The following is a 26,013-nucleotide window of genomic DNA, read 5'->3' as shown; positions in this document are numbered from 1 at the left end:
AACCTGATTGTCTCTCATTCCCTAAGCGTTACATAACTCTTCCTGGTTTAGCGCTTCCCCATGAATATAATATTTAACTTACCGGGCAGGTCGAGATATATGGGCCAATCTCCTCATACCCACTGTCCCCATTAACCCTCAGTAAAAAGGTACCTGAGAGTTAGTCGATCGCTGTGGGTCGCATCCTGGGGAATGGTGGTCCTACAAACTACTGAACAATTCGAATATTCCCCAAATGACATAATGATGCACTATTTATGCCCAAAGTACATGACAAACTAATTATGAGAGCCGGAATCTTTGTAATCTTAAAAATCTCATCAGTACTAGTATTACGACATCAGTACTAGTATTATGACATCAGTACTAGTATTATGACATCTTGAAGGTCAAGAGAGACCTGAGCTTGCTACCATCTGCAGCTCATAAGACTGCCATCCCCACGAGCCCCTTTGAGGGGGGGTAGATGGCAGACCAGAGGCCTAGCTTCTCTCTACGAGCCCCGTGAGGGCGGGGAATGTGGCTAGGTCTGGGGACACTTGGTCCCAAAGATGAGGAGGTACTATACCTCCTCCCATGGGAGACTTAAGTCCCGAGACACTCCTCAGATAGGGAGCCAAGGCCGGGTCACCACTACTTGGAAAAGACCCGGGCCGGGAGAATACCGGGAATAACCTTCCAGGGATGTGCTCAAATGGCAGTAAAAGGCCCTCCATCCACAGAATTGGAGTTACCCTCCTCTAGGATCACATTTGATAGCCTCATTTCCAAGGCTGTGTAAAATTCTTAATGAACGAGTTTCCTGGGAATATAATAATAATTGACTATCAAATCATTGCTGCCCTAAAACCTTTTTTAAATCCAAATTATGGGATAGCGTAAATCCATTCTTGAGAGTTCTAATATATGAGCAGTGTATTTATATCCTCTTAATTAATTCCAGAACATGAGAGGAAATTTGAAAAGCTGGTAGTGGCCGTGGTGTAAAATCTCCTAAACTCATAAGTAATTCAATTATAAATTTATTACCTGTGATGGTTTGGATGTTGTCACGAAGATGGTATACATAACTATAGATGTACCTTAAAAAGTATGGTGTATGTGGTACTGGTGTAGGAGATAGTATAAAAAATGTGTATATCTCAGTGTACATACATTTTGATTTCCATTTCAAGGTATTAAATTATTTATAACCTTGATATTAGTGTCTAGTTGAAATGCGGCCTTCTCGACCTTTCTAAGAGTTTTTTTTTTAAATATTAAAAAAGAACTTAGTTAAACGTTTGTTAGTCTGTTTAATCATTCCAGGGAATCACTATGTGCTTAGGAGGCAGTAGTACTTACCTAAGTACAGCCCGGAGAATATCCCACCAAGTAAAAGTGATCCATCTTCGAGGAGTGAGCACAGCTTAAGCTGGTGTTAGTCTTCGTCTCCAGTAGTAAGAAAGTAGGCTAAGCTTACCTGACGGCGATCGTAATTGGTGGCCTTTTTGGGGGGGCAAGGAAGCCTCTGACTTGTGAAGGGTACGTTTAGCATTTTTTGTTTCGCATATATAATAGTTACTCCCTCTTCTGTATCGTCTGATGAAATCGGAAAAATAATGTAAGGGACCTGGGAGTAGTAATGTCTGAGGATCTCACTTTCAAGGATCACAACAGTGCCACGATCGCACGTGCAAAGAAAATGATAGGATGGATAATGAGAACTTTCAAAACGAGAGATGCCAAGCCCATGATGATCCTTTTCAAATCACTTGTTCTCTCTAGGCTGGAATACTGCTGTACATTAACATCTCCATACAAAGCAGGTGAAATCGCAGATCTAGAGAGTGTACAGAGATCCTTTACTGCACGTATAAGTTCTGTCAAGCACCTTAACTACTGGGAACGCTTGAAAGCACTTGACTTGTACTCGTTGGAACGCAGGAGGGAGAGATATATCATAATCTACACTTGGAAAATCTTGGAAGGAATGGTCCCAAATCTGCACACAGAAATCACTCCCTACGAAAGTAAAAGACTGGGCAGGCGATGCAAAATGCCGCCAATAAAAAGTAGGGGCGCCATTGGTACACTAAGAGAAAACACCATAAGTGTCCGGGGCCCAAAACTGTTCAACAGCCTCCCATCAAGCATTAGGGGAATTGCCAATAAACCCCTGGCTGCCTTCAAGAGAGAGCTGGACAGATACCTAAAGTCAGTGCCGGATCAGCCGGGCTGTGGCTCGTACGTCGGACTGCGTGCGGCCAGCAGTAACAGCCTAGTTGATCAGGCCCTGATCCATCGGGAGTCCTGGTCGTGGACCGGGCCGCGGGGGCGTTGATCCCCGGAATAACCTCCAGGTAACCTCCAGGGCCGGAGGTATAACAACGTAACTCACGAAATCGCAGACACAATTGCAAACAAACCATACCACGGGTGGGAATAGAACCCAAGGTCAGAGAGTCTCAAAGCTCCAGACCGTCGCGTTAGCCACTGGGCCAGCTAGCTGGTCATTTATCTATATAAATTATAATAAAAAGGTGAATTTTTTCATACAGAATAACAAATATTGTTAATTTTATTTGGTAATAATTATATATTTTTTAAGTAAAACAGTGTCAGGAGACCAAGACTAACCAACAACCTCCCATCGTAAATAAGGGGAATTACCAATAAACTCAAGAGGTTACTAGTAGGTTCCTAAAGTCAGTTCCTGACCAGCCGGGCTGTATTTCATAGTTTGGACAGCGTACGGCCAGCAGTAACAGCCTAGTTGATCAGGTCCTGATCCACCGGGAGGCCTGGTCATGGACTGGGCCGCGGGGGAATTGACCCTGGAACACCCTCCAGGTAGAATCTGATGCTATAAAATTTGATATTGTCATTAAAGTTTCAGAAACACTAATGAGAAACAACACAGAATAATACAGACAGGAGTCCTCCGAAAACTAGGGAGGCCAAGCCCATGATGACACTCTTCAGGTCACTTGTTCTATCTAGGCTGGAATATTGCTGCACACTAACAGCACCTTTCAAGGCAGGTGAAATTGCTGACCTAGAAAATGCACAGAGAACCTTCACGGCGCGCATAACGGAGATAAAACACCTCAATTACTGGGAGCGCTTGAGGTTCCTAAAACTGTATTCCCTGGAACGCAGGCGGGAGAGATACATTATATACACCTGGAAAATCCTAGAGGGACTAGTACCGAACTTGCACACGAAAATCACTCACTACGAAAGCAAAAGACTTGGCAGACGATGCAACATCCCCCCAATGAAAAGCAGGGGTGTCACTAGCACGTTAAGAGACCATACAATAAGTGTCAGGGGCCCGAGACTGTTCAACTGCCTCCCAGCATACATAAGGGGGATTACCAACAGACCCCTGGCAGTCTTCAAGCTGGCACTGGACAAGCACCTGAAGTCGGTTCCTGACCAGCCGGGCTGTGGCTCGTACGTTGGTTTGCGTTCAGCCAGCAGCAACAGCCTGGTTGATCAGGCTCTGATCCACCAGGAGGCCTGGTCACAGACCGGGCCACGGGGGCGTTGACCCCCGGAACTCTCTCCAGGTAAACTCCAGGTTCCTGGGAACCCAGACCCTTGTGGGTTTAGCGCTTAGTTATGATTATAATAATCCTGGGAGCCCTGGGTCCTCTGGGTTTGTGGAGACTCCTGTGAGCCCGGGGGTTCCTGGGTCCTCTTCAGTTTGTGAGGGCTCCTGGGAACCCGGGAGTCCCTGGATCCCTTTGGTTTGTGGGGGCTCCTGGGAGACCAGGGGTTCCTAGGAGACCAGGGGTTCCTGGGAGTACAGGGGTTCCTGGGAGCACAGGGGTTCCTGGGAGCACAGGGGTTCCTGGGAGCACAGGGGTTCCTGGGAGCTCATGGGTTCCTGGGTCCTCTGGGTATGTGAGGGCTCCTGGGAGCTTGGGGGCCCCTGGGTCTTCTAAATTTGTGGGGGTTTCTGGGGGCCAGGGGGATCCTGGGTCCTCTGGGTATGTGAGGGCTGCTGGGAGCCCGGCGGGGGTCCGCAACCGGTTATATCCTGTTACACCAGGAATGATATGTATAAATTCGCGTAATGTCTCCGAGAAAGTTACAGCTCACTCTTGATAATCACTTTCACTTAGACACAAATCTCTGAGGGTTACGTAAATAATGTTTAACAGCACTGAGTTAAACATTTAGTACAAAAGGCATTCTGCCAATGCAAATAAGGTGATGTGTGGGAGGCGGCTGGACGTTGTAAGTTAAGATCCTGTGAATTATGGATAAATTTGATAGTAAGAGTGACGGAGTCTAATGTTAGCTGGATGTATATTAAGTAATGTTTAAGCACTAGGATTAGTCTGCCCGAAATGCTTCCCTATGCTAGTGGCTTTCTTTTGTACCTAACAATATATTATTACACGCAAACTACATTACCTATATACCGCAGAATAGAAATAAACTTATTAATAATATATTAGTCAGGAGAGGCGGCGTCTTTGCTACAATACTCCAGCTCCAAGTGTCCCCACCTCTGCCACATCAGTAATCCTGCCACTGAATATTTCCGCACTATCTATCCTCCACTTAATTTCACGGGTTAAAACAATGAGAGTATTATAAAGGGTGATAGTATGAGAGGTAAAGATGGGTTTACATCGTGGTATGAGGATATAAGAGAGAAAATTGTGGAAGTGTGTCATGTGTGAGGCTGGATTTGGTGGTGGTGATGGAGGAGGGTCAGTACGACGCTAGACGCCACACACACAACATGCCAACCACACGCAGCAGTGGACGCAGGAAGGCGCCTGAACCAAAGGAAGCTGTGCCTGTTAAGAAGGGAAGAAAGGCTGCCAAGGCTAGAGCACAAGGTATATTGTAGCACATTACCTCCCGAGGATGTTGTTATAATGTTGGGGTGTATTTTAAGATAAAATATGGCGGGCTTGTGGCAGTGTGTTGGTCGTGGCATCGCAAACAACGCACCGTGACTTACCGGTAGCCACATTACCTCGTATTTGTTTAATGCTAAGTTTTTATGAGAATAACTTTAATGGCGGGAGTTCGTTGTACTTCGTCCCGCCGTCTGGTCGTGATTAAATTTTAAAATTAGTGACGGAGGATAACTCGCATCCACATTCTGGCGCCACTCCACACTGCTTCTATTTTAAGCCATATTTTTGAGATATTTCTAATTATAACTTAAGTATGAATAAGAAAACATTTGATATCAAGTCTAACGCCTTATAACAATTTTTATAAGACAAATTTCAGAGTATTTAAAGGATATATCCAAGATGGCTACCTTTGTGAAGGATGATTCCCACCGTCAGGAAGAATTGTTCTCAATGATTAGTTATAACTTACAACAAGTCTTAAAAATAACTTCAACATTGGTTTTTGGAGTCAAGTGTGCAGTAGTGGAGGTGGTATGAGTGTAGAGGCGTGTGCTGGAGCAGTGATAATGGAGGTGCTGAGGTAGAAGGTAGTGCGCAGGATCATCTACAATGTCTACTTTATTTTTTTGAATTTATTCTGAAAGTAAGTTATGACAGGTATTGATATCGAATTGTATGCACGTACCAGTGTTACTATATTTTATAAATTGTGTTGTTTTAATGAAGATTATGTTTGTAAATGCAATATTTTGACTTAAATGGTGGTAAGTGGAGGAGATGGTCCACGTGGGGGGGGATGCTGGCGGCGGCTGTTCCCTCCACCAGTCTCCGCCTCGCTACCTATCTCCACATTTAATACTTAATTCTTATTATATATGCAGAACTATTTAATAGTTTTAGAAGTTATTTGAACGTATGACAAAATTTGGAGATACTTGATGCTGTAAATACATTGCGGAAGGGGAGGAGAGGAACATCGGAGAACTTGCGTTTGGATGGATGAGCTGAAGAGAAATGTTATCCACAGGGTTTAGCTCCGTACCATACTAGGGAAAATATTTAAGAGGAATGTCGAGTTTAGGTTCTGGTCTAAAGTTTATTAAAATTACCAATATCAGGTTGATTTTTTTTTATGGAAGGCGCGTAACCAAACTTCAGGAAATCCATTATTACGCCAGCTGTAGATATGGGATTGACGCGTTTCTCTTACCGCTGTAATATAGTGTTTCAAAAAGATGGACCCGATTTGAAATAGCCGTATCTCTGCAACCACGAACCGCCCATGAATGAAAGTTATACCACTTAAAAGGGCGAGGCATAGAGTTTGAATTGAGCACCACCAGATGCCTCTCCCAGCGCACCATCAGCCTCCTGCACCAGTTAGTCACAAGATGGCTACCCCACAGCACAAGGCATTTTGCGTTCTGCAGTACGGCAGGACTGAATCCGTAATCGCGGTGCAGCGAGCATTTCTACGGCGTTTTGGCATTGATCCGCCGATGCCAAAGAGCATTCGTCGTTGGTACAGACAATTTGAGGAAACAGGCTGTTTATGTAAGGGGAAGAGCACAGGGCGACCACGCACCTCTGAGGAAAATGTGAGAAGAATTCAAGAGAGTTTTCTGCGTAACCCGAACAAGTCCACTCGTCATGCCAGCCGAGAACTTGCTATCCCTCATACGACTGTCTGGCGTTTGTTAAAACGACGGGATTACCGACAAGGTGTAATTGATAAAGGCAAACAGTAATTCAACCTTCAAATGTCAATTGTATACTGTTCTCCATAAAATTTGTTTAGTTTACGTCCACTACTTGCCCAATTTCGGCCATTATAGTTTTAATTGTAAATTAAGTGGTTATTTCAATGGACGCAAATGGTAAAAAACGCAACCAAGTGAAACCATTTAACAAAATAACCAAATTTAATGTAATAACCTTAAAAATTCCTACACAATGATCAGTCTAGTTCAGAAGTAGTAGTCTGTAAGCATTAAAATTAGTCTTCCCGGAAGTGCGCTGCACGCTAGTTTTTTTTTTTTTTTAAGTGCTTAATACATTATTACATTGTAAACCGCTGTATAGCCCTTGTGGCTTAGCTCTTCTTTTTGATTATAATAATAATAATACATTGTAAACCAAATTTTGTATACTGCCAAAAAGAAATAAAGTTGTATAACCTCCGCCATGGACTTGGCGCGTCTTTGTTTGCATTCTGGTGCCACGTGCCACGTGCAAGGCCTCGCACGTGCCACTTATGAAAACAGTTTACTGTTTATCTAACCTGTGGTTAATGGCCCAGCGTATGTAATGTAATTATTGGTGTTGGAATACTTACATTTTTAACCCTTAGGAACGAACATGACAGCTAAAGGAAATTAGGCATACATTTGGCGGGAACATTTTATAGGGTAGAGCTTTCAAAAATGGACCTGTAAGTCAGCATTGTACTAGGTTGAGTTATGCAACGCACAAGAGGCATTAAGACATAGATTAAAAACGAGTCAGGGGAAGTGAACGTTTCTGCAGCCATTTTCCTAATTTTTTTTAAGTAGTTCGAAGTTTTATCGTTTTCCAGCTCCCTTGTAGATTTAGCTCTTCTTTTTTATTATAATATCCTTTTCCAGTTCTTGTGTAAACTTTACTGTGACTGCAGTGGTGTAATGTATAGATGTAGTATAACCTTTGGATTTATACTTGTATAAGTTGTATCATGTACTTGTAGAAATAATTATCATTATTATTATTGATGCGAAGCAAACACAGTAGTAAGTTAGTTTGCAAGAACTTCTAAAATCTTGCTTAGGTTTTACATTTCTGCAAACCAGAAATTGATATTCATTTGGATAGTTATATTATTTAGGTCATGGGTCATGTGGTTAGCTTCCCAGACTTGACTTGCATTTGTACACATTAAACTGCATATGCTACTTTTGTAACTACAGTGTATTTATGGCAGCCTCTCCCAATCCTGAAACTGACGTCCTGATCCTTATCCATTTTTCAGTAAGTGTTGCCTGGTTTATTCCTTCATCTGTCTTATATGTAAATTGCAAATATTTTTGCAAGTATTTGAGTATTTTTTAAATTAGGAGGAAAAAACTAGGCAGAATTGACTAAAGTTTTTCACATTCAGTTATTAATGTGTGGAAATGCTTAATTTCAATGACATCGTGATCATTTTTCATCAGATGTCTGCATAACGTTTCCCTAAGTAGTTTGTCTCACAAGTTTGCTTCATGATCCTTAGTCAAGGCACACAAGCATATGGAACACAGTGTTAAGATAAGATAAGATTTCGTTCGGATTTTTAACCCCGGAGGGTTAGCCACCCAGGATAACCCAAGAAAGTCAGTGCGTCATCGAGGACTGTCTAACTTATTTCCATTGGGGTCCTTAATCTTGTCCCCCAGGATGCGACCCACACCAGTCGACTAACACTCAGGTACCTATTTGCTGCTAGGTGAACAGGACAATAGGTATAAGGAAACGTGTCGGAATTTCCACCCGCCGGGAATCGAACCCGGGCCCTCCGTGTGTGGAGCGGGAGTTTTAGCCACCAGACCACCGGGCCACCAATTAATCTTGGATTGTTTTTCAGAAGCTGAAGGAAAAGAGGAGGAGGTTGCCCCAATAAAGGACAAAGAGACTGCAACAAAAGATTCTGGTAATTATTAGTTACTTTTTATTAATTTTAGCAAATGATTTATCATAGTGCAGAACGTTTTATGGTGCTGGAGATGCTAGTTTTAACACTTAAATTTTGTAGAATAAAATGGTTGAAAATATAGTTTTGGTGTTCTTAGTTTTAATGGGATCATTTTTATTTAGGAAAGAGTGAAAAATGTAGTGATAACAGCAGTGCACTCTAGGAAAGAGGCTGCATTATAGTACATAAGATATAAGACCTAATTTTATTTATAGTTAGTTTATTATGCATTATGAACTAATGCCATCAGATGGTTTAGACAGATAATGGTATGTTTAAATGTGGAAGCATTGGGGGAAATGTCATTAAGAGGGAAGATCGGCCACAATTAGTTGAAAATTTTTGAAAAGTTAAGTGTGAATGGAATAATAGAAGTTAGATGGAGAGTTAGTGGTTGTGTAACTATACCTGCATGTATGTTTCAGGTGATGGTAATACCGGAAATAACACTATTGTTGTCCATGAGTCTGGGTATCTTCTTAAATTTTACAATTGAATAATTTTAATGAATTGACAGCTTGCGTACTGTGAATACTGGTACAGTAGGAACTATTTGACAAACATCCTTTCACTATAAATGGTATGGATATGGATATTTACCCTTGCATCAAAATTACTGTGACTAACAAATTTTTAATATGGCTGTACAATGCAAATAATACTTAGTTTCTGTTACTTTATAAACCTTTCTATAAATGTTAGTTTGTCAAAATAGCAGATATGTAGTAGTAACAGTTTAAGAAATCTGCAACTTAATGTCTACAACAGTAACTTCTAAACTGATTGCGATGTAATTTAAGTGTGCAGTGTCTCAACTTAAATTCATGAACTCACAACAGACTCTTAAGCCCCAAAGGATGTAATTTCTTGGTAGAACATCTCTGCTCTTATGTTACGTGCAAAATTTGTCAAAAAAAATAATGTGCTCTGTATTCAGGAAGTCAAGATGAGGATGCATCATGCCACTAGTATTCCAGATAGCAGTTAAAACATCAGTGGTGCTATAAATAAATGAGTTAAGTTTAGTGGAGAAAGCTGAAATGACTAAATGTGTATTGTGGAGACTGCCAGGAATGGTGTTTTTTTTTTTTTTTTCCCCTTTGTTGAAAAAGGGGCTGGTATTAAATATGGTATTTTGCAATGCTAGGAGTTTACAGGACGTGTGGGATAGCTCTTGATTGTATAAGTACAGAACATTATCTAGTTTAACTTTCTTTGAACAGTGAAACATCAAGTTATAAGCAGATTTTTGTTTTAAATCTCATTGGCCATCTCCCACCAAGATTGAGTGACCCTAAAAAGGAAACTTGTCCACCATCATCAGACAAATATACAAATTAAAACCTAACAAATCCCCAGGTCCTGATGAACTGTTTGTAGGGGTTTTAAAGGAATGCAAGGAGAAACTTAGCAAACCTTTGGCTAGTCTGTTCAGCATATCACTACAAATGTGCATAGTGTCTGATAGGTGGAAAATATCAGATGTGATACCTATCAAAGCAGGAGACAGGTCCTTAGCTTCGAACTATACACCAATAAGCCTAACCTCCATTGTGGGAAAATTAATGGAATCAATAATTGCCAAGACTATTCGAAGTCACCTTGAGAAACAAATTGATTAATGAATCTCAGCTTGGTTTTACCAAGGGATGTTCCTTCCTTACAAATTTACTAACTTTTTTCACTAAGGTATTTGAAGGGGTAGATTATGGTAATGAATATGATAGGATTTCAGCAAGACTTGTGAGTTCCACATTGGAGATTCTCAAGGAAAGTAGGGCCACATGGAATAAGATATTTTTTCCCGGATAGAGGCATGGGTAACAGATGGGCAACAGAGTTTGCATAAACAGAGAGGAATCATTGTGGGGATGTGTCACAAGTGGTGTTCCACAGGGGTCAGTGTTGGGCCCATTGTACACAATTTACGTTAACGACATAGATGAGAGAAGAAATAGTAACATAAGCAAGTTTGCCAATGGCACCTAAATAGGTCATTGAATTAATTCTTGACAAGAACATTCGAGTGCTTCAGGAAGATCTGAATAGACTGATGCAATGGTCAGAGAAGTGGCAGGTGCAGTTTAATATAGACAAATGCAGAGTTCTTAGCGTTGGAAAGAAAAATAACCATGACACTCATAAACTAAATAATGTAGTTCTTAATTTTACTGATCACGAGAAAGATTTAGGAGTTCTGGTTAGAAGTAATCTAAAACCAAGACAGCAGTGCATAAGTGTTCATAATAAAGTGAATAGAACTCTTGGATTCATATCAAGAAGTATGAATCAAATAGAATTCTTGGCTTCATATCAAGAAGCATGAATAACAGGAGTCCTCAGGTTATTTTTCAACTCTGTCATTGGTTAGGCCTCATTTAGATCATACTGCACAGTTCTGGTCACAGTATTACAGAATGGATAGTGGACCCTTGGTTTTTGTCGATCTTGGTTATCGCCAATTTTGGTTTTGGCTGACTTTTTTCGTGACTTTTTGGCTTTAGTTTTCGTTGATTACCTCCGTTGTCGTCAATCGTATGAAACCTGTCCAGTCCCCAGTCACAAGGGAAATTTTCCTGGAATGGTTTAACCCGTAAACAGTCCAAATGTATATATAAGTTCTTACTGCTAGCGCCCCAAACGTATATACGTTTCATTTTTCCTGCCTCCAAATTTGGCACAATTGGCCTGAGATGCCTGGTCAGCATAGAATGGGTCTTAACCCTTTCAGGGTCCAAGGCCAAAATCTGAAGTGGTGCCCCAGTGTCCAAGAATTTAAAAAAAAAATTGTTATTTTTTCTTATGAAATGATAGAGAATCTTTTTGTGAATGTAATAAAACAAAAAGTACAAAATTTGAAGGAAAATTGACGAAATTATGCTCTCGTGAATTTTGATGTGTCAGCGATATTTACGAATCGGCGATTTTGCCGACTTTGACTCCCATTTTAGGTCAATTACATTATTCCAGTCGACCAAGTTCTTAGCTATTTCACTAGTATTACTTCTATTCTATCGATTGAGCACAAGAAATCGCCAAGTCAACTGTTTCAACTACAAAATAAAGTGACCGGAAATTGGTGATTTGGCCAATTTAACACAAAGTTCAAAATATTCCAATTTCAAAATAGGGTCCAGAATAAACAATGTAGGTATTCCTGGCACTAAACTACCATTTCCTCTGTTCATTAGTTATGTTTTGAAGCTTTACAAATGAATTCCATTTTGATTTTTTATTCACATAATGAATTTTTATTCACACCAAAAAATAGAAGATTTATTGTTATGCAATATTGTAATAATTGTATAAATATCATCACCACATTTGTGAATGTATATTAGACCCACCAGCTGGTGTGTATTAGACGTGTGAGGTCGTTTGTTTACTCCTGAACATTGGCAAAAATTTAACATTTCCGCCACTTTGAGCTCAGTTTCAAGCCATTTCCAGTGCTAAAACCAATCAAAATTATCTCTATTTCTGTAATATTTCTTCCATTCTATCAAATGAGACCAAGAAATCACAAATACAACTATAAAAAACATACGAAAAAACACTACAAAGTCGCTGTTTTAATCGAAAATCACGGTCTCAGTTTTTTTTCTCTCATTATACACAGTGTGCTGCAGGATTTGTTTTATGTGGTGCACACATACCACATAGTTGTATTCTCTCATATCTAGGCCCAAATTTACCACTCACAGTTTATCAGAGTGAGCTGAGCTCATGACGTAGATCTACGGTTTGGACACTGAACGTAAAGCCATAGATCTACGGGACGGACCCTGAAAGGGTTAACACTCAGTGTGCACCATATTAAAAAAAAAAATCTGGGACCCCTTAATACCTTGTGGGAGTGCCAGCTAGAGCAAACAGTGTGGCAAACACCAAGGATTCACTGATGTAATGTCATATTAACACTCCCCTTTTAAGAGGAAAGTGATGTTAACCCCAAGTTTAGGGTCTGTCTATCTGTCTCTATCTCTTTTTGTCTGTCTCACAGGTATACACAAATACAATTATACATAGTGTAAATTACCTAGGATAACCTATAAAATCCTAAATGCTATACTGTGCTTGTAAATATAATGCATAAGAATACCAGTTGGTTCACAGTGGCTTTCTCTTAGACAGACAGAGAGACGGAAAGAGACAAGCAGACAGAGATAATCAGAGATACAAGCTCATCAAATGTCACTCCTTATCTCTGCACCCTCGCTGGTGCCCATCAAATGTCATAGCTTATCTTGTCTTATCTCTGCACTATCTCATCTTATCTCTGCACCCTTACTGGCACCCATCAAATGTCATTGCTTATCTCATCTTATCACTGCCATGGATGCTTGTCAAGGACATTTGTCTTACACATTGCTTCAAGGGAACTTCTTCCTTCTTCTATACTCCCTGTAGCCAAAACATTGCTGGGACCTATAAATACTTTGTATACATGTATATTCCTAGACAATAGTAAATGATAAAGGCAGGTGTAAATGTCCAACTGTCAATGTGTTTGTGACAATTTGAGTACAATTTCAGTACCTAATATTAGTGTCAGAACAAAGTTTTTTTTATGAAATGACAAGAACTACAATAAATTGTAATTATCAGAACATAAAAATTATATAAAATAATATAAAAATGAGAAAAAATGGTATATTGGCAACACTTCTACAAGCGGCAGGACTTGATGTTGCTGTCAGGTGAGCATTAAGTGCCAACTTTGTAGCCTCGTATCTCAGTAAGTACTAACCTTTTTTTTTTTTTTCAATCCTATAACACTTAGAAACATGTCCTTTATTTTCATAAAAAAAAAAATAATTTTTTTATTTTTTCAAAATATTTGGGGCACTGGGGTAGTGAACTTATATATATACGTTTGTACGTTTAGGGGTTAATGAAGTGTTTGGCCCCAGTGTGAAAAAAATACCTCCTGGATAAGAAATAGCCATTCCAGTGCCTCCTGTTAATGGACAATGCTCCTGCTCATCCTCCAGACTTGGAAGACCAGTTGTCTAAGGAATTCAGTTTTGTAACAGTGAAGTTTTTGCCTCCTAACACCACTCCTCTCCTCTAGCCCATGGACCAGCAGATCATTGCAAATTTCAAAAAACTGTACACCAAAGTAATGTTTCAAAGGTGCTTTGACATAACCTTGGACTCTGAATTGACCCTAAGAGTGTTCTGGAAGAAACACTTCAGTATCTTCCACTACATATGCCTTATAATTAAGGCTTGGCAGGGAGTAACTTCCAGGACGATGAACTCTGCTTGGAGAAAAATTGTGGCCAGATTGTATCCAAAAGAAGGATTTTGAAGGGTTTGAGGCTGACCCTGTCGACCCTACACCTGTTGTGCAATCAGTTGTGGCATTGGGGAATTCCATGGGGTTGGATGTGAGTTTGGAGGATGTGGAAGAGTTAGTGGAGGACCACAATGAAGAGGTAACCACTGATGAGCTGCAAGAGCTTCATCTGCAACAGCAACAGATCACAGCTGAGGAAATTGCTTCAGAGAAGGAGGAGAGATGGAAGAAGGTGCCATCTTCAAAGATTAAGCAGATTTGTGCAATGTGGACTAAAGTGCATTCATATGTGGAGGAACATCACCCTGAGAAAGCTGTTGCAATCCGTGCTGGTGACTTTTACAAAGACAATGCTATGTCCCATTTTAGGCAAATCTTAGAGATGCCAAAAACAGACCTTTCCGGATAGATATATTGTGCGACGGGTCCTGTGACTCTCAAGCTGGTCCTAGTGATAGTTAAATACAAAGGAGGGAAGTGACCCCAGATAAGGACTTGGTACCTAGAGTCCTTATGGAGGGATATTCTCCTTCCAAACAATAACCTATCTTCCCTCTCCCTTCCTCCCTTCCAGCAACAACAGCCTTCAATAAAGGTAAGTGTCATGTTTAATGTTCATTCTTTTGTGCATGTAAATGTATATTTAAGGTAAAAAAAATTTTTTTTGTTGATACTTCTGGGTATCTGGAACGGATTAATTCCATTTACATTATTTCTTATGGGGAAATTGGTTTCGGTTTTGGCCGATTTTTGGTTTTGGCTGATGGCTCTGGAACGGATTAAACACGAAAACCAAGGGTCCACTGTATTGTAAATGCACTGGAAAATGTACAGTGAAGGATGACAAAGTTGGTCCCTTATTGATACTACAAGGATAGACTGAGTGCCCTGAATCTGCACTCTTGAGGAAGCTGTAGAATTAGGGGGGATATGATTAAGGTGTATAAATGGAAAACAGGAATAAATAAAGGGGATGTAAATAACATGCTGAAACTATCTAACCAAGACAGAACTTGCAGCAATGGGTTCAGTTGGAAAAATTTAGATTTAGAAAGGATATAGGAAAGAAGTGGTTTGGTAGTTGAATTATGGATGAGTAGAACAGATTCTCATGTAATATCATTAAAAATAAGTTAGATGAATACATATCTGAGTGGTGTGAGTTGAACCTGACTGGCTTGGGCTCAGTGGGCAACTAGGACCTGCTTAGCATGGGCCAATAGGCCTACTGCAGTGCTCCTACATTATGTTTTTATCACTCCTTTAATTGCTGTTTTGCCTAAATTTTGTCACATCACATTTAAGATGACTGAACTGCAGCATCCTCATCCCCATCCAGAGTGAAGTTGGTGCCATTCCCACCCTAAGGACCACTGATTTCCTTAAATCTCCTAATAAATATTACCTTGCTCACACTCCAACAGCATGTCCATTAAAAAACTCCTTGTCCTTACTCTGATCTGACACACACACACACACACACACACACACACACACAAGCCTGCTGAATGTGAGGCTTTTGGTTCAGAGAATTGGAGCTCCCTTTCCTTCCGTGGATCGGACGTGATTGCTTCCTATTTTCAAGGCATAATACAACACTTGGGGATAAACACTTCCCAATGCATATAATAATAATGAAAAGTAAACTAAGTTCATCACAAATTAGTTATTTTTAATATTAATATGCTGACTGGTAAATAAAATTGATTTTCAGTCAGGAAATTTCTGTATATCGAATGTATTAAGGTATTATGAGTCACAGATTTTTCCTTAAAAAAAAATAGATGGGCTGATTGTATTTATCTAGGTTTTAAGAAAGTTCCTGATTGTTCCCATGAGAGATAAATCCGGAAACTTAAAAATATGGGGGGAATTAAATATAAACTGTTAGAATAGATGAGAGACTTCTGGGAGAAAATGCAGTTATAAAAGGAAAAATATAATATGGTGTTTCAAGGATTTGTACATGCCACAATAATGCTTTTAATATATATATATGAGTGACTTTCCAGAAGTCATAAATAACCGAATGTTTGCAGATGCAAAATATTTAATGTGCGTTTAGACTACATGGAATATTTTATAATACAATTCACTGGTGGAAGATTTAAACTGTATAGCATGTTATCAATAAATTTTAAAATTTATGAAGTGATATTCATATGAATGGTGCAGTTTCTTATTCTGTTATATGGTAAGTATGGTATGGTACCATCAGCTGGGTTCTGAAAATTAAAAAAATGTTTACTAAAAAATAAATTTCAGACAAACTTAATATTAAGTTTTCCTTGATAATCTTAATTTTTATTTTTAGCAGAGTTAATTGGTAATATTGTTTTATAGTTCACAAAGCAGTGAACAGCCTCCTCAAAAGAAAAAATTAAATGGAAGAGTAAGACCACTGAAGGTATTGGCCTCGCCTGAAGATATTCTAGCCTTAAGATGAGGGGTACACTGTGTCCATATTTTTTGTTTAAATATGGTTAGGTTTATGTTATCATTACTGTGGTTATGTATTGGTGGTTACTTTTAAGTTTTACACTGATTTACTTTTGGTTAAATTCACAAGTCTTACATCAGTTTATTAATTTCTTGTAAATTTAGTTATGTTAAAACAACATGCCAAGATCCCTGGATGAAACATTCTCAGGAAAAGGTTCTAACACTATACCCTGGCTTTCAGTAATCAGCCAGTTAAAGCAGGGTCTTGATGGAGGCTTCACACAAAAGTCCTGAGATCCAAGCTTTAAATCTGAATAGGACATGCCGAAATGCCCAGCTGAAATTGTACACATTTTTAGAAGACAAAGCAGGGACTTGGGGCCCCTAAAGAGAAGACAAAGCAGGGACTTGGAGCCCCTAAAGAGATTTCATACCCAGATCTCAAGCAATAACAAGTACAGCAGCTGCCTTGAAATCTGCAGTGTGAAAAATGCCAAGAATTAATACTGGATGTGAAGAATTATGAGCTTTCCAAGGCCCAAGAGCAAAATTACCTAGTAAGCAGGATCCTAGAATACACCAAGCAATAAGTCCCCTCAAGTATCTAGTCACAGATACAGCAAGACCTCGACAAAACTAGCAAATTTGTGATGACCATTTGTACCTCAGCATAGACCAGCAATAGAAGTGAAGAAGTCTTCAGGAAAGAAAGAGGGCAAAGATACCAGCCATCAGTAATGGTTACCCACAGATTTGATTGGACCAAAAAGAAAAAGTTTTTTACCCCCATTTATCCTGGAAGAGTGTGGTGAACCATCACTATTAACATGGTTTGCCTATTTAGTGCATTTTGTAAAGTGCCATATAACCTCTGAGTTCAGTGCTCGATCATGAATATAATCACATTTTGCAAGCAGAACAGAAGGATATAATGTTCCCATGATGTGTGAAACAGTGAGGGGTCAATTAGGCTGTATGTAAGGCAGAAGAGAACTTTATGTACATGTAATGTAATCATTGAGTGCCAGTATGCTCACTACCATTATTTATTAACATATTGGTACATATTTTGCTTAAATGCATTAATTGGGGTAAATATGTAAGTAAATTTTTTCAATGAAATAACCTGCAATGGAGAACTGACCTTTCAATCCATAAACTGGGAATGGTAGATAGTAGTGACATATTTGCTGTGGGCATTTTTCATAGGATTATGGAGCATGGAAACTGATAATCATGTAACAAGTTATTGAAGTGTAGTGTTGGTGCCCTGTATTAAGCTTTAAGCAAAGGAAATGTTTCATTATTGTAGTCTAAAGCAAATTGAAAGAAAAAATAAGATTGTTGTTGGCAATCTCACAAAAATCTAGTCAATTTAAAACATAATTTTTTATTTCACAGAGTTGTATAAAGCCCAAATAGTGTTAGCCACAAGGAATACTTTTAAATGCAAATCTGTGCCTGAAAAGTCTATTCCTGTGATTACCAAAATGTTACTTAAAGCAGTTGCACCAAGAACTTTTTTTTAGACACTACATAGGAGCACAGATTTTCTACTATAGGCATTATCATAGCTTTAATATGAAAGTGGTATAATTTGTGCATATATATCATGTACAGTTACCTGTGTGAAAGTATATGTTGCCAGTTTGATGCTTAATGCTAGCAATGTGCATAATGTAAATATATTGAAAGGAATATTTTAAGAGAGACCTTTTTTGAGGTATCTATGGATAAGTCGGTAAAGCCATGGACTGAAAAGCTGCCAGCTTGGTTCCCTAACCTCGTCAAGGATCCATTCGTGACCCGATACACAGCACGTGAGGCCCATCTTGGAATACACTGCACCAGTATAGAACCCACATGTAAAGAAGCTAGGAAAAATGCAAAGGTTTATGAGACTAGTTCCAGAACTGAGGGGTATGAGCTATGAGGAGGTGCTAGAGGAGCTAAATCTAACAACATTATAGGACAGAAGGATCCAGGGTAACATGATTCCAATGTATGAGATACTGAGAAGAATTAATAGGGTGGACAGGGTGGCCGTGTTTGAAAGACAGGTCTCAGGTACACGAAGGCAGAGCTGGAAATTAAAAATACCAATGAGACCGAGTCGCAAGGATTTTAGTAATCACTTTTTTTTTAGTTTTAAGAATGGTCAGGAAGTGGAATGACCTTGCAGTGAAATGGTGAAGGCAGGATCCATATACGTACAGTGGTCCCTAAATAATCGTCCGGCCTGAAAGTCGTCCATTTCGGAAATAGTCCTGTTTTTTCGTCAAAATATTGGCTCGCAAATGGTCTGGTAACTCCCTAATAGTCCTTCGTCCCGGACGCGTACTCACGCTCTGAGCCGCCTCGGCCTTTCCTTCCCAGCCAGTGTGCCATTGTTTACCAGTGAGTGACGGTCCCCTCACATGCTCCTACGAAATATTTCATAATATTCCATTGATTTTAGTGCTTGCAAGTGCTAAATAAGCTACCATGGCTCCAAATAAAGCTTCTAGTGCCAGCCCTTTGGTAAAGAATGTGAGAAACACATAGTTTATGAAAAAGTTTGTAGAAAAATACAAAGATGGTGGTGGTAGAGTGGAAGCAGTTGTGATAGTGGTTGATGAACATAAGAAAGGAGGATCACTGCAGCAGGCCTGTTGGCCCATGCTCGGCAGGTCCTTTACAATTCATCCCATTAACGAAACATTTTCCCAACCCAGTCCTCAATGCTACCCAAGAAATAAGCTCTGATAACTCTATCCACTCATTTGCAAGTCCCAGATGAGTAGATAGAGTTATCAGAGCTTATTTCTTGGGTAGCATTGAGGTCTGAGTTGGGAAATGTGTCGTTAGTGGGATGAATTGTAAAGGACCTGGCGAGCATGGGCCAACAGACCTGCTGCAGTGATCCTCCTTTCTTATGTTCTTATGTTCATCAAGACCTGGGAGTGATCATGTCGGAGGATCTCACCTTCAAGGACCATAACACTGTATCAATCGCATCTGCTAGAAAAATGACAGGATGGATAATGAGAACCTTCAAAACTAGGGAGGCCAAGCCCATGATGACACTCTTCAGGTCACTTGTTCTATCTAGGCTGGAATATTGCTGCACACTAACAGCACCTTTCAAGGCAGGTGAAATTGCCGACCTAGAAAATGTACAGAGAACTTTCACGGCGCGCATAACGGAGATAAAACACCTCAATTATTGGGAGCGCTTGAGGTTCCTAAACCTGTATTCCCTGGAACGCAGGAGGGAGAGATACATGATTATATACACCTGGAAAATCCTAGAGGGACTAGTACCGAACTTGCACACGAAAATCACCCACTACGAAAGCAAAAGACTTGGCAGACGATGCACCATCCCCCCAATGAAAAGCAGGGGTGTCACTAGCACGTTAAGAGACCATACAATAAGTGTCAGGGGCCCGAGACTGTTCAACTGCCTCCCAGCACACAAAAGGGGGATTACCAACAGACCCCTGGCAGTCTTCAAGCTGGCACTGGACAAGCACCTAAAGTCAGTTCCGGATCAGCCGGGCTGTGGCTCGTATGTTGGTTTGCGTGCAGCCAGCAGCAACAGCCTGGTTGATCAGGCTCTGATCCACCAGGAGGCCTGGTCTCAGACCGGGCCGCGGGGGCGTTGACCCCCGGAACTCTCTCCAGGTAAACTCCAGGTAACTGCTTCCACTCTACCACCACCATCTTTGTATTTTTCTACAAACTTTTTCATAAATTATGTGTTTCTCACATTCTTTACCAAAGGGCTGGCACTAGAAGCTCTCTTTGGTGGTAGTGATGGTGGTAGAAAGTAGTAGTGATGGTGGTAGAAGGTAGTAGTGATGGTGGTAGAACGTAGTAGTGATGGTGGTAGAGGGTTCCTTCTTTAGTGATTCAGCGATTCTACCAACTCCTCCAATGTTGTTGGAGTTATATAGGGCTACAAAAACCACCACCGCCTCAGCTGCTGTTTCACCACCATTATGGACGGCTTTCACTCAGTGGCCCTTATATACCCAACAACACAACACAACACCTCTCATGACATACGTAATGACTTATTTTATTCATTCTAGAGTATATTCCATGTTTCTATGTTATTAATATTGTTTATTATGTCATATTAGTTGAATTGTGATAGATAAATAAGCCATAGAGTTGATATTATTGTTATATTCTCCAACAATAAACTTGCCATCCCTCCTTCACACAAACAAATAGCCAATAAGAACATAACAATGGAAGAACACTGCAGGTCTACTGGCCCATACAAGGCAGGTCCTTATCAAAATGACCTCCACCCAAAGCTACCCGATAATTTACTCCCGTACCCAATGACACAAATCAAACTCAGCTCCTCCAACTCGTATATTTGTCCAATCTCTTCTTAAAGCTACCCAAGGTCCTAGCCTCGATCACCCTACTGGTAAGTGTGATGTTAAATAAGAACTTAAGAAAGTAGGAACACTGGAACAGGCCTGCTGGCCCATACTAGGCCAGTCCTTCACAAATCCAACCCACTAACAGAACAAATGCTACCCAAGCAATAAGCTCAGGTGCAAGTCCGACTCAAATCCAACCCCTCTCACTCGTGTATTTATCCAACCTAAATTTGAAACTACCCATTGTTTTAGCTTCGATCACCCTACTAGGCAGACCGTTCCACTCATCAACTACCCCTATTACCAATGTTCATTTATACATTTTATTAGTGCCCTAGAGTCCTTATGGAGGGGGATTCCCCTTCCAAATAACCTCTCTTCCCTCTCTCCTCCCTGTCTTCCATTCATCAACAACAGCCTTCAATAAAGGTAACTGTCGTGTTGAATGTTCATTCTTTTGTGCATGTAAATCTATCTTTTAGGTAAAAAAAAAATTGTTGTTGATACTTCTGGGTGTCTGGAACTAATTAATTGGGTTTACATTATTTCTTATGGGGAAAATTGATTCGAAAATCGTCCATTTCAATAATAGTCCCACTTCCAGGAACGGATTATGGATGATTATTGAGGGACCACTGTATAGTTTCAAGAATAGGTATGATAAGCACATGCAGCCAGAAGTGTGAACCCAGTGGAAGAAAGTAGAAGTGGGGCCAGGAGCTGAGACTCAACCCCTGCCACCACAGTTAGGCGAATACAGTTTGAATCTCACAGTACAGTGAAATTATGTTTAAAGATTTTATAACAAAAAAAAAAAAACAATTGCTTCCCAAAGTTAAAAAGTATGAACTATTAAAAAGTATGATCCTGTGGACAAGTTTCAGATCCCTGATCTGAAACTCGTCCACAGGATCCAAGAATTTATTTTTCTTATGAAATACTAGTCTTTTTCTAAAAGCAATAAAACAAAAATTAGAAATCTAACAGTAAATTCATGAAATTACGCTATATCAGCGATATTTACATGACTCACGAAATCGTAATGACACGATTGCAAACAAACCATACCCCGGCTGGGATTGAACCCGCGGTCAGAGAGTCTCAAAACTCCAGATCGTCGCGTTAGCCACTAGACTGGTCTAGTGGCTAACGCGACGGTCTGGAGTTTTGAGACTGACCGCGGGTTCAATCCTGGCCGGGGTATGGGATATTTACATATCTGTGATTTTGTCCACTTGACACCTATTTTAGGCCAATTACATTGTTCCAGTTGGCCAATTTCTTAGCTATTTCGCTAGTATGCCTTCTATTTTATCAATTAAGCACAAGAAACTTTCCCAATCAAGTTTTTCAACTATCCATAAAATGGTCAGAAATTGGTAATAAGGGCAATTTTACACAAATTTCAAAATAAGAGTCCAGAATAAACAGTGCAGGCATTCCTGGCACTAAAATAACATTTCCTCTGTTCATTAGATACGTTTCCAGGCTTTACATAGGGTGGACAGAAAAAGAAAAACTTTCATCATTCATTCAGTTGTATACGTAAATAATATTAGCGCATTCATGAATGCATATTAGACCCACCAGTTGACATGTATTGGAACATCAGCAAAAAATCAAACATTTTTGTAATATATCTTTATTCTATCAAATAAGACCAAGAAACAGTGAATACAACATATATAGATATACAAATGCAGTCTCTCCTCACTTAACAATGGAGTTTCGTTCCTAAGAGTAGGTCGGTAAACAAATTGGTTGTTGCAAGGAGCATACTATACTGGTAGTGGGTTTGTGTCAACAATCTTTAGATATTGTTTTAATGTCACATTTGCACCATTTATAACATTTTTAGTATATTTTATGTGTATACAGTAGTGGACTGTATATTGTAATGAACAGAATAGAGGAAAGCAGCTCTAATGTATATGTATTACTTAGGTATGCATTCTGGTCAGAGAGCTGGTCTTAAGTCCGAGCTGTCGTTAAATGAGTACATCGTTAAGTGAGGAGAGACTGTATACATACATATGCATCCAAATTTCTTTAATGAGTTATTATATTTGCTCTGCAGTCTCTTCTGAAAAGTGTCTGGAGTTTGTAAAATTTATCTTTTGGGGCAAAGTTTTTCATGCGCATATGATACACCAGTGTTAAAACATCATGCTAGGCACTCGTCTCTGTGGTCTCTTTCCTGCTTAATAACAGCAGCTCCGTTTCTTACCAATCATTGTGTTATCTTTTTAAGTGATTGGTATAATTTGGTAAATGGCTCAAAAGATGCAATATCTAAATGGCCAACACCGCAAAACAAAAAATGTCTTCTAATTGCCAATGTCATCTTGAAGTCTACATACATGTAACATAGCTATAGTCACTTTCTGAGAGTTGTTCTACTTACAACATAGCCACAGGCTAGATTTCCTTGTTTACTGGTGGTCAACTAGGTTTTTAACTGACTGTGCTATACTTCAGATATTTGCTGGCAACAAATGAGGCTTCCTGGACCATGGATGTTTGAGTACTCACCTAGTTGAGGTTGCAGGGGTCGAGTCCAAGCTCCTGGCCCCGCCTCTTCACTGGTTGCTACTAGGTCACTCTTCCTGAACCGTGAGCTTTATCATACCTCTGCTTAAAGCTATGTATGGATCCTGCCTCCACTACATCGCTTCCCAAACTATTCCACTTCCTGACTACTCTGTGGCTGAAGAAATACTTCCTAACATCCCTGTGATTCATCTGTGTCTTCAATTTCCAACTGTGTCCCCTTGTTGCTGTGTCCCATTTCTGGAACATCCTGTCTTTGTTCACCATATCAATTCCTCAGTATTTTGTATGTCGTTATCATGTCCTCCAGTGTCATCAGGTTGATTTCCCTTAACTTCTCCTCGTAGGACATACCTTTTAGCTCTGGAACTAGTCTTGTTGCAAACCTTTGCACTTTCTCTAGTTTCTTTACGTGCTTGGCTAGGTGTGGATTCCAAACTGGTGCCGCATACTCCAATATGGGCCTTACGTTCACGGTGTACAGGGTCCTGAACGATTCCTTATTAAGATGTTGGAATGCTGTTCTGAGGTTTGCTAGGCGCTCATATGCTGCAGCAGTTTTTTGGTTGATGTGCGCTTCAGGAGATGTGCCTGGTGTTATACTCGCCCCAAGATATTTTTCCTTGAGAGAGGTTTGTAGTCTCTGGCCCCCTAGACTGTACTCCGTCTGCGGTCTTCTTTGCCCTTCCCCAATCTTCATGACTTTGCACTTGGTGGGGTTGAACTCCAGGAGCCAATAGCTGGACCAGGTCTGCAGCCTGTCCAGATCCCTTTGTAGCTCTGCCTGGTCTTCGATCGAATGAATTCTTCTCATCAACTTCACGTCATCTGTAAACAGGGACACTTCGGAGTCTATTCCTTCCGTCATGTCATTCACAAATACCAGAAACAGCACTGGTCCTAGGACTGACCCCTGTGAGACCCTGCTGGTCACAGGTGCCCACTCTGACACCTCGCCACGTACCATGACTCGCTGCTGTCTTCCTGACAAGTATTCCCTGATCCATTGTAGTGCCTTCCCTGTTATCCCTGCTTGGTCCTCCAGTCTTTGCACTAATCTCTTGTGTGGAACAGTGTCAAATACCTTCTTGCAGTCCAAGAAAATGCAATCCACCCACACCCCTCTCTCTCTTGTCTTACTGCTGTCACCATGTCATAGAACTCCAGTAGGCTTGTGACACAGGATTTCCCACCCCTGAAACAATGTTGGCTGCTGTTGATGAGATCATTCCTTTCTAGGTGCTCCACCACTTTTCTCCTGATAATCTTCTCCATGACTTTGCATACTATACATGTCAGTGACACTGGTCTGTAGTTTAGTGCTTCATGTCTGTCTCCTTTTTTAAAGATTGAGACTACATTTGCTGTCTTCCATGCCTCAGGCAATCTCCCTGTTTCGATAGATATATTGTTGTTAGGGGTACACATAGCACCTCTGCTCCCTCTCTCAGGACCCATGGAGAGATGTTATCCAGCCCCATTGCCTTTGAGGTATCTAGCTCACTCAGAAGCCTCGTCACTTCTTCCTCGGTTGTGTGTACTGTGTCCAGCACTTGGTGGTGTGCCCCACCTCTCCGTCTTTCTGGAGCCCCTTCTGTCTCCTCTGTGAACACTTCTTTAAATCTCTTGTTGAGTACCTCACTTACTTCATGCTCATTTCTTGTTGTCTCTCCTCCTTCCTTCCTTCCTTAGCCTGATTACTTGGTCCTTGACTGTTGTTTTCCTCCTGATGTGGCTGTATAACAGCTTCGGGTCAGATTTGGCTTTCACTGCTATGTCATTTTCATATTGTCATTGGGCCTCCCTTCTTATCTGTGCATATTCATTTCTGGCTCTACGACTGCTCTCCTTATTCTCCTGGGTCCTTTGCCTTCTATATTTCTTCCATTCCCTAGCACACTTGGTTTTTGCCTCCCTGCACCTTTGGGTGAACCATGGGCTCATCCTGGCTATTTCATTAATCCTGTTACCCTTGGGTACAAACCTCTCCTCAGCCTCCTTGCACATTGTTGCTACATATTCCATCATCTCATTAACTGGCTTCCCTGCCAGTTCTCTGTCCCACTGAACCCCGTTCAGAAAGTTCCTCATTCCCGTGTAGTCCCCTTTCTTGTAGTTTGGCTTAATTCATCCTGGCCTGCTGTTCTGTGGTGGGTTATACATCACTGCAATTACCACCTTGGGACCTCCAGAGTGAAGTGTTCCCGCAATGTAATCGCTTGCTTCTCCACTGTCGCCTCTCTCCAGCTCATCAAAATTCCATCGGTTTTTGATCAATAGTGCCAGTCCCAATTATGCCTATGGCATCCCTGCTTTTCACTGGATTTACTTTGCACTTCCTGCAGTTTGGGAATTTGCCTCTTGAGTATTTTCTATGTACGTTTATTAGGCATCTGTTCCAGAGGGGAATTTTGAAACATTTTTATAATCTTGGCATCTTGTAAATCTAGAGTTTGGACACTTGGGATCCTGCTTTAATGCAATATCTTTAATGACAACAAATTGGTAATAGTACGTATACTAATAGGAGACATTAGCACCTCTTTTGTCATAAGCTCTGGATGCTGGTATAGATGATTTGAATATGTCATCTTTTCCATGAAGGTGACTCACGGGGGCATCTTACTCACATCGTCATTTTAGGTGTGTTTGAACACTCCTTGGATGCGCTAGTGTATGACAGTTCTGTCACGTGCACTAATGGAGTGTCACTACTGGTAGACTGCTGTGCACTTTTTTAGACTTTCGTACACTCGTAGACGT

The 26,013-nt window shown here is 40.5% G+C and overlaps 1 protein-coding gene across 6 annotated transcripts in view; it reads left to right on the top strand.

The window, feature by feature from the left end:
* The first annotated feature begins 4,682 nt into the window (after positions 1 to 4,682).
* LOC128702181 (uncharacterized) overlaps positions 4,683 to 26,013 on the top strand; it is a 41,814-nt gene continuing 20,483 nt past the window's right edge. For 2 of the 6 annotated variants that reach the window (XM_053796278.2, XM_053796277.2), the window contains exons 1-2: positions 6,245 to 6,590; positions 8,467 to 8,532. In XM_053796278.2, the coding sequence (XP_053652253.2) occupies positions 6,260 to 6,590; positions 8,467 to 8,532 (397 nt within the window). In that variant the 5' untranslated portion in view covers positions 6,245 to 6,259. Of the gene's footprint in view, positions 4,842 to 5,688; positions 6,591 to 8,466; positions 8,533 to 26,013 lie in introns of those variants that run through there. The other 4 variants (XM_070102664.1, XM_070102665.1, XM_053796279.2 and 1 more) reach the window with 4 other exon arrangements.

Source organism: Cherax quadricarinatus, chromosome 83, assembly GCF_038502225.1.
Source record: "Cherax quadricarinatus isolate ZL_2023a chromosome 83, ASM3850222v1, whole genome shotgun sequence".
Classification (NCBI taxonomy): domain Eukaryota; kingdom Metazoa; phylum Arthropoda; class Malacostraca; order Decapoda; family Parastacidae; genus Cherax; species Cherax quadricarinatus.
The sequence above is the reverse complement of the archived record's forward strand: the minus strand, read 5'-3'. Positions and strand labels throughout refer to the sequence as shown.